The following is a 12,927-nucleotide window of genomic DNA, read 5'->3' as shown; positions in this document are numbered from 1 at the left end:
AAATATTTGGATAACTGCATTTTTCATTTAAAAGATTTTAAATGCTAGGCTATAGAAATATAGATAGTAATTTCTTAGACAATAAATCTTCTAATAACCTCTTAAAATGAATATAGCTAATTACTCTTTCTAACAGTGATTGTTTAAGAACAAAGAATCTAATTTCTCTCCCAAACCACCAATTCTTTATTAACTTATTTACTCTACTGATTCATTAATTTTGTCACAAGCTTTCATATCTGGTTACATTTTAAGACGTTCATACTGAAACTGTGATTTTGTCTGGAATTCAGAGTCATGTCATCATCTAGCCCTACCTTATTTCTCATTACTGCCAAGCATGAACTCTATTATTAAATTCAGGTTTCTCCTTATTTTTATTTTATTTTTTATTTATTTATAATACTTTTAGTATTTTCTTTTATATTTATTTATTTTTGTATATTTATGCATATAAATATGTATATTTATATATTAAATATATGTATATTATTTATAATACCTTTAGTATTTTCTTCATATTTTTTCCTTGCCTAGAATCCTTCCTTTTTTATTCCCCATTTATATGTCCATAGCCCCAAGGAGGTGATGTCAGTATGTTTGCTACCTTTTTCTTTGAAGTTCAGGGCAATTTTTCTCATGGGTTCACATTTGTCTTTTCTCTCTAGTATTATGAGGACTTAGTTATGCCACATAATCATTGAATTTAGTAAACTCATGGTAAACACAATGCAATAAAAATCCACTTACCTTTTAAAGAGACAAACTTGATCACAAAAGTACAAATTGTAAATAAACATGGATTAAAAGAGAAGGAAACCCTATAATGAGATAAGTTCTCTAGGCAGTAGTAAGTTGGGAAGTAGAAAGCAGACAAAATCACTAGGTCTTAGAAATATTCCAAGACAGACACATTTAAATAAATGATCACCTCCTAAGCTCATTAATGAGCCAGGTAAGATTTTAAATTGTTCATAATTATAGTCACTTTAGGATAGCAGCATTTATTTGCATCCAACTTTTCTGACTGGAGTGAGCCTGTACTATGCTCACTTTTGCACAGAATTCCTATGTTCTCTAAATCCCTCATTATTTTTCAGAACCTTAAATTGATAAAATTTGGGGCTATATGTCCAGCAAATATTTACTAATTGCTTTTCTGTGTTACATAGTACATTAGGATTAGATAAAAAAAAAGTCTCTTCACCAAGGGATTTATAATCTATTAGATAATAGGATGCAATCCAAATATCAAAAAACATATTAAAATTGTACTCGTTCTTCAATTTTCAGCTAAAGTTTCAATGTCTTTCTTTTACTTATATTTGTATGACCAGCATTTAGCATCATGCCTCAGACACTTATTCACTGTGTGACTGAATATTTACGGTTCTTATTCTCCCTTTCAGTTTCTTCATCTGTAAAATGAGAGGTTGGACTAAATGGTTTTGAAAGTACCTTCCAGAAGTAAATTTATGATCTTGCAATCTTTGTGACAAAAACATAAAAAAGGTAAGTAAAAAAAAAAGACAGACATTTAGGAAGGTAACATGTCAACTGAGTCTGACAGAATATGTTGCATTTCATACACCTAGTCTCCCATGACCCAATGAAGATAAGGAGGTACACATTTTCTTATCACTTCTTTGGAGATAAGCTTGGTTATAATTATAGAGAAATTAAATATTTTTATTGTTGCTATTCTTTCCATTTATAATGTTGTAGTCATTATGGGAGGATATTTGCTTAAATATATATTGTCATTTTTCAGATTAATTACCCCAGTAATGCCATGTTCACACTAATTTATAAATTTCAGCTTATTTACATAGCTAATGAATGATATATTGCTTGCCTTCTCAATAAGGGAAAGAGGAGTGGGAAGAAAAGAATTAATTTAAAAAATGATAAGTTTATTTAAAAATAGTAATTAGGTATCTACTATGAGCAAATTATTCTGCTAGGGAATGAGGAGAAGAAGAATTTGATAATATAATAAAAGTTGAGATTGAAAAGTCATAAGTATGACACAAGGTAAAATGTGCTATGGACAAAGGAAAAATTTAAATGAAGTATAAGAAAATTGATGATACAGAGATCACTTTGTCAATTCAATTTGAAAATCTAAATCTTATATGTCTTTTAGGTAACTATTTATTGGACTGGACCTATAATTTTATTTATATAAGGAACTATCAGTGAGGAAATTACCCTCTAGCAGTGCAGATCAATGAAAGAATGAACAAGAATTTATTAACGACCTATTAATATACCCCAACATCAAGCTAATACGGGTCTATAAAGGCAAAAATGAAATAGAATCTTATCAAGGGGTATATACATTCCAATCATGGTGACAACACATCCATATTTACGTTTAACAGGAAGGTCTCTACAGAACAAATTTAAAGAGAAAGGAAGGTAATTTTGGAATGAAAAACACTTGGCTGGGGAGATCAGGAAGGCTCAAGTTTAGGGTATCAGTTGAGCTGAGTCCTGAAGGAAATCAAATTCCAAGAGATAAGATATAATTATTCTAGGTATAAAAACAGCCAATGCAAAGGCATAGTATAGGAGTCTAATGTGTGAGGAACATGTAGACTAGTTTCATGGGGAATTTAAAGGTTAAGTGACTTGCTCAGTGTCAAATAGCCAACATGTGTCATAGCCACACATGTGCTTTTGGAAAATCTGATAGCTGCATAGAGAACACATTAGATAAGGGAAAGACCAGTTGCAGGAAAAACAATTAAGGAGATAAAAGATGAAAGTCTGAATCAAAGTAGTAGTCATCTGAGCACATAGGAGAGAGTAGAGAGTTGAGATACTGGGGAAATAAAAACAATAAAAACTTGACATCTGACTAGCTGAGGTGAGAGGAGAGAGGAATTGAGAATAATCTCAAGATTTTGTGGCTTATGTGATGAATGAGTGAAGCTCTTCAGAGAAACAGGGAATTAAGTAGAGTTGTGTATTTAGTGAGAAAGTTAAGGAGCTCTGTTTTGGACAAGATGATTTTGAGAATCTTACAAGGCAAGGGGAAATGTTCAATGGGCAGTTGGTGATGTTGGACTAGAACTCAGGAGTGAATCAAGATCTTGTAGAGATTCACACAAAGATGATAATTAAACCCCAAAATCTGGTGAGATCACCAAAAAAAAATAACAAAAGAGGACCAAGTACCAGAGGTTTGGGATATGCTCATATTGGGGGGAAGGAGACATGAAAAATGATCCAAAAAAAGATAACTCCAAAAGGAGAAAAAGAAACGCAAGATGTGAAAACTTAGAGAGGATAAACCCTTACCTTCCATCTTAGAATCAACATTACATATTGGTTCCAAGGCAGAAGAGTGGTAAGGGCTAGGCAATGGGGGTTGAATGACTTGCCCAGAGTCAGTCACACCGCTCTAAGTCTGAAGCCAGATTGGACCTAGAAGCTGCTTTCTCTAGGCTTGGCTCTCAGCCCATTGAACCAATTAGCTCCCCCCAAATTAGATAGTCCCAATTGTTTTTTAAGTCTGATTGATGCTGGTGAGGAAAACACATAGAGAAACAGATTAATGGAACAGAAGGGAATATTCTTTACAGAATCCAATGAAAAAGAAGTTTGTAATTGAAGAATCCCTGTTTAAAAAAACTGCAAAATACAATCACAATAAAAAAAATTGGGGAAAATATGGCACAAAATCATGGCACAAATAATGTAATTAAATACCTCACATCATATGTTAATGTCATTAAAATTAGAAAAAAGAATAATATATTAAACTCAGTTATGGAGAGAACATTTTTAATCAAACAAAAGGAAATTATTGGAAACAATTTATGGCTTCAATTATAAAAAAATAACCAAAAAGATTTTGTAAGAAAAAGTCTCTAAAGTAAAAAAGAAACAAATTGGGAAAATATTTGCAGCAAACAGATTAAAGTCCAACATCTATAGTTTATACAAAATAATACATATTCAAAAAGTAATAAACACTAACCAGAAGAAAAATATTTAAAGGACATGAACCAACAATGTTTTAAGGAGAAAATGAAAATTGTTAATCCCCATATGAAAAGATACTCAAATTTCTTAGCAATCAGAGAATTGCAAATCAAGACAACCTTAAGATATCATCTTATTGTTACATTATTAGACAGCAAAAATGATGAAATTGAGTCCCAACAATACTTTAGGGTCATAGACATTTTATTACATTATCTGTAGGACTGTGGGCTGATATAAACAAAGGAAGTTAATGTAAAAAAGACAATATAGAAAAGAGAAAAAAGGTAAATAATTTTGTCATCCCCAAGAAGGATTTGTAGCAGATTCATTTTGATGTTATTAATAACCTCTAGAGATATCTAACTAGTCATGTATTGAAGATGGAGAAAGTACAAACAAATCCACAATTTTTTTAAAAGAATTAAAAAACCTAGGCCTAAAAAACAATTAAAAAGTACTACTAGAAAAACTGAAAAATGTCAAGGAATCAAAAGATACCGAGAGTACTTGTACTTCACTTTGTCTCCTTTTTTATTGGTAGGTTCTGATATATTTTAGATTTTTCATTCAATTACATATGACTCCTAATTTGTTACAAATAACTGTATGTACTCTTTCTCTTCACATTTCAAATTACAAATATATATATATATGTATATATATATGTAAACTTTATTTTTAACATAAAATTTTTATAACTTTACATATAAACCATACACACATATATACCCATTTGTGTGTGTATGCATTTGTTTTTCCACATGGTTGAATATGGACGATACAAAGGCAAAGAGTAAGTAATGTGAATCAAGCCATGTAAAAAATTAAATGGTAAGTTATTTAATTATAAAATGTTGTAAAAATAGGAAGGGAAAAATGATAACATTGACATAATTCAGATAATTCTAAAGACAACTCATCACTTCCTTATGAATCGTGAAGAAAGGTAAAAATAAAAACAAAGCAAAGATCTGAAAAAAAATTTTAAGTTAGTACTCTAGTATTTGGGTCAATAAAATTCACCCCTCCCTTTTTTTTTTAAGAGCTAACATTTCAGTCACCTAGTAGAAAGCCAGCAAAGACTTTTAAAGTCCCAGAATAAATTATACTTACTTTCTTCTTCTGTTTGATTCTATAGAATATTTACGTGCTCGACTTCGACATATTCTTTGTTCCTGCAGCAATTTTTGACGTTCTTCTTCTAAATTTTTTTCTAGATGGATCTTCATATTTCTAGTTATTGTGCTAAATTAAGGAAAGTAGTTTATTTAAATCTTTCCTCAATGACAAATGCATATTCAACAAGTATTTCTTAAATACACATAGTTTGAAGAGGACCAAATCAGGCTCAGGGAAAGATATCAAGTTTAGATGAGACATGGCCCCCTGCTTTCATGGAGAACAGAGTTTACAATCCATAAAAATACCAATGAGGTCTGTGTCACATGCAGACTTTATTGAAATGTATTTTCAATAATAAGTCAGATTAATTTCCAAATTCCAGGATAAAGGATATAATAATTAGCATTATAGCCAAGTTTTGGTATAACTATATAAAGAACTAGTTCCAAGTTAATGGAAGAAATTGGTATTGTTACCTATAGATTTGCAGAAAGTATTCTCAGATAATAAAAAAATCAATAAAGTATTAATTATAAAACTACTTTACTTTTTTATATAAAAATTCTCATGAAGTTTTCATGAATCAATATGTGTGTAACTTTGCCATAGAAAATAAGCTAATAAAAATGAATTACATTTCCAAAATAATTTGTTATTAATTCAAAAGGGAATATAGTCATTCCTTTGCAGGCTATTCATTTCAGGTAGATTTCCTCTATAAAATTTTGGATCATGTGATCTTATTATTCCTTTGAACACTTTGAAATTTACTTTCCTGAAATACAGTGTATACATCAGACTATTTTCTCTTTTTTTTTCTATTATAAATTCTAATAAATGGGCTACTTTCTCTGAGTTTCCATTATTTCCATTTAGGTAATCAGTTCTTCCTTGATCCCAAATAGTGATTTCTCTTGTTGCATCCTTTACATTTTAGAGAATTAAATGATCATTAAAACAACTCAAGAATTTTTCATTTGCTTTTTTTTTTTTTAACTTTTGACCAACAGTGTACTCTACTATGCGTTTAGCTAACTGAAGTCTCTCATCACTACTATACATGAAAAGACAGATTTTTGATCTATTCCCTGGATTTCCATCTATCTCCTACTTTTGTTGAGATGAACTGTATTATATTCTCATGACAACAATATCTTTGTTTTTTCACTGCTCTTTTACCCACACGCTCTCTCCAATTCAACATACATTTGCCAAAATCTATTACATACAAAGCAAGGGGAGATCTGGAGAGTACTAAGCACAGAGACCAAAGACTCCAGAAAACATGAAAGAGGACTTTGTTCCCTCCAGAGCAAGACCTAAACATTAGCACAATCTTCCCTCCCTGCAAATTTGTGCCCCAGTGACTGATCGCCACTCTGCCTCAGTCCCCAAAATGGCATCCATAGAGAGGCAATTGCAGAACTTCTTAGCCCCAAAGCAGATAGCATCAAGGACAGTAGAGGAGATAAGGAGGACAACAGATACTGGGGAAAGGGCTAGCCAGGCGTTTGTGGAGACTTCTAACATAGCTGTGCTCCATTGCAAATGAAAGTCCCTGGTCTTCTGAAGGTAGTAGAAATAGGTACCCAAAGGCAGCCCTGTTGCTCACTAACCAGTACTGAGTCATAGATTCAGAGTTGACTGAGGATGGGACCTAAATGTAGGGTAGTATTCAAGGCAAGGAGAGTTCACAAGCTTTAGGTTGCAAACTGAGAGAACAGCAAGTACCAAAAGCAAGCAGAAGCTTTGTGGTTCTAATCTCAAGAATGGAATAGTTTCTCTAAACTAGAAGCTAGGCCAGAATGAAACCTACACAAAGCAAGCAGAAGCTTTGTGGTTCTAATCTCAAGAATGGAATAGTTTCTCTAAACTAGAAGCTAGGCCAGAATGAAACCTACACAAAAATAACCAGGGCAGTAAGTAAAGCTCAAAAGGTAGCCCACAATCCTGTCACAGATCTCCAGAGCTTTCCAGCCAGTTTAAGGTAACTGAATGCAAAAGTAGTCTAATAATCCTCTAATGAGGAATAGTTCCTCAGTTGTGTTGCTCAGACCCAAGCAAATGTCAGGAACTTGCAGAGCTCAGACAAGGAATGCCACATTTAGACTTTGCTTTGGATTAGACCACTTTGAGTACTCTTAAAACTTGCAGGTTCCCAGCTAAAGATGTCCCTGGGATCCTAACATCATGTAATGCACTATACCTTGAGAATACAACATAAGGATCCAAGAGGACATTCAACAAGACCAACCATGCCTTACTCATTCCCTTTAGAAGTGTATACAGCTTGATTTTAACAACAAATCCAAAGTTAGGAATAAGGCTCGAGAAGTAGTAAAGAAAAAAGAATATAAGCATAAGGAGCAATTTTGGCAATGTGGAGGGTAAAGAAAGAAACTTAGAAGAGAATGACTCTAAAACATCTAAAAACAAAGTGAATAAAGTACAGCTTGGGCACAAATTCAACTTCAACTAGAATTCCTAGAAATGATAGAGTTTTAAAAAATGATTTTTTAGAAATAAAATGAGAGTTCTAGAGGAAACAATTGGAAAATAAATGAGATTCCTAGGGTATAAAAATGAGAAGAAATTAGAGATATGGAAGGAATATTTGGAAAGAGAATTATCAGGTTGAAGAATGAGATACTTAACCGTATCCAACTAAAAGAGTATTTGAAAATTAGAATGGGCCAAATAGAAGTTAATGACTCCCTGAGGCAACAAGAAATAGTAAGACAAATTCAAAATACTTAAAAAAACAAATAGACAAACCAGAAGCAAAGTGTCTCATAGCAAAACAAAACAAAACAAAAACCTGACCTACAAAAGAGATTGAGGAGAAAAATATTGGCTTACCTGAAAGTCATGACCAAAAAAAGAGCCTAAACATCATATTCAAGAAATTAAAAAAAAAACAAAAAAAACTGCCTATATTTCTTAGTGCCATAAGGCAAAGGAAAGAATCCACTGGTCGTCTTCTGAAATAAATCTCAAAATGAAAACTAATAAGAACATTATAGTTAAAATCCAGAGCTTTTAGGGCAATGAAAAAATGTTGTAAGAGATTGGAAAGCAGAAATTCAAGTACCAAGAAGCCATAATCAAGATCATACACCATTTAGAAGCCATCAATAATGAGTGGAGATGTTGAAATACAATGTACAAAGAAGGCAAAGGATACAGGCTGATGATAATCAAGAATAACTGACCCAGAAAAACTGAATATAATACTATAAGGGAAAAATGGATCTTTAATTAGAGAACTTTGAAGCATTCCTGATGAAAAGACCAGAGCTGAATAGAAATTTTAATGTACAAGCAAACAAACAACTAACCATAAAAAGGTAAATATGAGCAAACAATTATAAGGGACTAAAAAAGGATGAGTTGTTTATATTTTAGGAAATGATGAAGGGACCGATTTCAGAGAAACTTTGATAGTCTTGTATAAGCTGGTGCAGAGTAAGCAGAACCAGGAAAACTATATATATAATAACAACATTGTAAAGATAAACAACATTTTAAGACTTAAGAATTCTGATCAATGCAATGACCAACCATGATGCCAGAAGACTAATGATGACTAATGCTATCCTTCTATCTGATGAGAGATGATACTCAAATTCAGAATGAGATATACATTTTTAAATGGCCGATAGAGAATCTGTTTTGCCTAACTGTACGTATTTTTTTCTTTTTCTTTCATTTTTAATGGGGGTGATGGAGAGAGATATTTAGGGACAAAAGTGTTAATTGAAACTGAAATAACTAATTCTAAAAGGGATGATGTTGATGATATTGAGATTCTGAGGTTGATTGGATTCCCCAGTATTCCTCAGTGAAGAAAGCCTGAGAACTTCCCTCACTGGCCCAGTGTGCTTTTCAATCTCCAGACAAGATTGAAAAAACAAAACACAAGACAGGGATTTGTTTGAAAACATGGTATTATGGGGGGGGGGAGATTAAAAGAATAGGGTTCCCTAATTCTAAGGGTTCTCACTAGCTGCCCACCTTCTAAAACCCCTCACGGGGTGCCTTCTGTGACTTGACACTCCCTGAGACCCTGACCTGTCTATCTAGATCCCCAAAGCCTGACTAGCTAACCTGACTCTATTTAATCCTCCCAGATTGTTTTTGTAGGATAAACAGATCTGTTAGTATCTTTAGGGTGAACCCTTTATGGCTGAATTCAGCCCTAGTTGGGCCAGGCCGGAGTTGGCTTCTGGCCTTCACCAACACAGGTTAGCAGATCGCAGATTGAGCAGTCGGGAACACTTTCAGCATGCAGGAAACCTTATGATTTTAAAGCAAGGAAGGGTTTCTCAAGTCAGGAATAACAGAGATTTGGTATCTTCCACTTCAGGGGATAGGAAGCCAAACCTCTTCAGTTCACCAGAGAGAGGAAGTTCAAGGCCTAGACAGCTCAAAAGACAGGAAGTCCAAGAGCCTCCAGTGACTGTTGGTGTTTACTCTTTATCCCTTCTCTGTTTCAGAATCTAGAATTCTTTGGTTCCTAGCATGTGGCTGCTCTCTGCTTGCAAAAACTCCTTCTCTTAGTTATTGTAACCCATTTTTCTTCTTCCCATCTAAAAAAACACAGGAACCTGTCTGTCAAATACTTGCAGACATTATGCTTAGGCATATATAGTTACACATATGTGAGAAAAGTTTGTGCCACCATTAATCAATACGTTTCCTTTTCATTTATTTTAAAAATATAATATAGAAATATAGTAAGTATAGAAGTATCAAATGAGATAATTATAAATAACTGGCACATAGGGGCTGTTTGAGTCTTACATGGGCCCCATTAGTATTGAAACATTTTTCTTAAAGGATAGAAATATTGGCAAACTTTGTAGCTGGTGTTTGCCCTCAAAGAGCTTACAATTGAAAAGAAATGATGGCAAATTTACTACTGACTTGTACAACAAACTACATTGCCAAGTCAAAGCCCCTTGAGAGAATCTCATAATTATTTCTGTGAAAAGACACCAGCAGAAAAACTCTGTTCATGCCATTCAGTCGTTTTTCATTCATGTCCAACTCTCACTGTAACCCCTTCTGGGGTTTCCTTGAAAAAGATACCCAATAGCACAGTGGTTTGAGAGCCAGGTCCTAGGTTCAAATCTTGCCTTGGACACTTCCCAGCTGTGTGACTCTGGGCAAGTCACTTCATCCCCATTGCCTAGCCCTTACTGCTCTTCTGCCTTGGAACCAATACATAGTATTGGTTCCAAGACAGAAGATTAAGGGTTTAAAAAAAAGAAAAAGATACCTAAGTGGTGTTATATTTCAACGGTGGTTTGCCATTTCCTTCTCTAACTTGTTTTACAGATGAAGAATTGAGACAAATAGGGTTGAGTGGCTTGCCCAGGGTCATGCAGCTAGTAAGTGTCTGAGGCCATATTTGAACTTGGGGAGATGAGTCTTTCTGACTTCAGTTCTGATACTCTATCCACTGGGCCATCTAACAGTATTAGAAAAACTCTATGACTAATTAAAGAGGAAAAATACACTTTACCAACTTGCTACTTTTACTTAGTATTCCTTTAACAAACTTCTATAAAGGTAATGACATAGACATGGTCAATGGAGAGAAAGCAGAACTATTCAATTCTTATTTTGCTTCCATTTTCTCTGACAGAATAATCTTTGGGTTAGAAAAGAACAGAACAAAAATGGCCAATAAGGTACTGAAACTAAGTATCAGCATAGTGTAGCACATGGTTTTTAAATGTAAAGTTCACAAGAATTTAAAAAAAGAATCAAGAAGTACTTTATAATTATTTTCTTTGTGATCCTATGTATTTTATTTTTGCATTTAAAAACATTCTTCTGAGAAGGGGTTACTAGCTCTTCCCAGACAGCCAGGCAGAAGGCATTCCTCAGAGGAGGTCTTCTGGGATAAAGGAGATTCTTGTTCAGGTATGAATTATACTAGATCCCCCCTGAGATGCCTTCTTATTCTAAGAGATTCTCTGATATACATCATATTGAGGAGGTCTACCAGGCTTTAGGGATAAGCCTTAATATTTTAAAAATATAACTATGGCCACCATTAAAATGATTTCCTTAAAGAAGGTAATATAACTGCCATAGGACCATAGATCTTGAGCTGGATGGGAACTCAAGAGACCATCTAGTTCAATTCCCTAAATTCTGTATATAAAGAATTCCAGGACCAGGAAAATTAATTGACTTTTCAAATGTCATTCAGTTAGCAAATGCTGGATTAAGATTTTAACCTCCACAAAAAATCAGATGCCTTTTCTACTGTTCCATGCCTCCTTTCCACATATTCCAGTTCACAGATAGAGCATAAGGGTGATTACATGGCAGTTCTGAGTCCAAGGAAATGGAAAAGCTCTGAAATGTAGGGAAACAAGCGAAAGTTTTTGAATTTTTGAATTGAGTCAATTAAACAGTTGAATTTTAAGTGAATTAGTGATAGGTTAACTTGTATTAAACTTATAATTTCAATTAAATTGCCTAAAGTTCTGAATAAAACCTATTTTAAGATTTTAAGTTGAATAGTTTTAATAACTACCTAAATGTGAGAAATAGCATGGAATAATGCATAGCAGGCAGGTCTTAAGATCAGACAGACATGGATTGAGGCCCACCTCTGACAAATAGTAATTGTATGAAGGTAAGCTAATTACCTAACCACCCAATGTGTCAGACAATTTTCTAAGACATAAGTAATGGAGAAGTTGCTGCTTTGCATCCTAGGAGAAGTTTCCACAAGGAGTACCAGATGAAATCATAGGTTTGGGATAAATAAAAACACTGGTACTTGTAATTATACATTACAGATAATATCACTTTTCACTTAGAAAATCCAAAGGCTTTATCATAAACAATATCCCTAAAGGAAAAAGCATGGCTGGTATTTAAATAAGGCTTCCATACCATAATCTACCATAAAAGGAACACTATATTATGAAACAGTATGTATTTTTTAATTCAACCATTCCTCCCCTCCCCCATGTCTCTAAAATTTCAATTTGTCTAAGGTAAAATACTCAATTTATGGGTTATCCAAGTCACTTTCATCTTCCTTTTTTCAGTGACTGAAACAATCTGTGGGCATGAGATGAGAAAAATGAGCAGTGGTGAAACCTTAGTATCACATTTTGCTAAAAAAAAAGTCAGGTAGAAGGAGAAGCTAAGTTGGTAGCAGAAATCGGTTTTGGGGTTACTTATAGGTTTTAGTGTACTGTACAAGTTCTCTTTTCCTAAAAGCCTACTGAAGAATTGAAAGATATAAGAAATAACAGCTAAAAAAAAGTAATTTCTGTGCCGGGAAGAGGGAAAATGAAGAAATCATCAAGAAATGTGCTTCTGAGACTGAGAGACTTAAAAATGCACAAGAATTAGCGGAAACAAACAAAATTCGGAATATCAGTTAATAAAATAGACGGGCAGAGGAAGAATCTGCCATAAAAACGGACACAAGCATAGCCCTTATTTGCAAGGACAGGCAGGGCAACAACAACACTCAGGTATTAATGACAGTCCCAAGAGCAGTGGAGTAGGGGCTGGGGTAGGTCCTGGGCATTGTCATCATCATTCATTCAGAAACACCCATCCCCTTTTTAGAAGCGGTTTGCAAAGGAAGGATACTGATAGAAGTTGTTCCCTTGTAGTAAATGGCTTCTCCGTTGGGGGCCCGGGGAGACAGGGACAGTGCCTGGTCCCCGGACTGGGCTCTTGGCCCCAGGCCGGCCCGTCAGCATCTCTCAGCCCAGAGCCTCCTTGACTCTCTGCCGACCCCCAGATGCTTCCCTCATGTCAGCTGCG

General features: G+C 34.2%; 1 protein-coding gene across 1 annotated transcript in view; it reads right to left on the bottom strand.

Moving 5' to 3' along the window:
• Positions 1 to 12,927, bottom strand: part of CEP126 (centrosomal protein 126) — a 96,390-nt gene extending 83,463 nt beyond the window's left edge. The window contains exons 1-2 of the mRNA XM_044668448.1: positions 12,751 to 12,927; positions 5,110 to 5,229 (exon numbers count right to left, since the gene is read on the bottom strand). Of these exons, the coding sequence (XP_044524383.1) occupies positions 5,110 to 5,229; positions 12,751 to 12,863 (233 nt within the window). The 5' untranslated portion in view covers positions 12,864 to 12,927. The remainder of the gene's footprint in view (positions 1 to 5,109; positions 5,230 to 12,750) is intronic.

Source organism: Gracilinanus agilis, chromosome 3 (assembly GCF_016433145.1).
Source record: "Gracilinanus agilis isolate LMUSP501 chromosome 3, AgileGrace, whole genome shotgun sequence".
Lineage (NCBI taxonomy): Eukaryota > Metazoa > Chordata > Mammalia > Didelphimorphia > Didelphidae > Gracilinanus > Gracilinanus agilis.
This window is presented reverse-complemented; position numbering and strand designations above follow the sequence as displayed.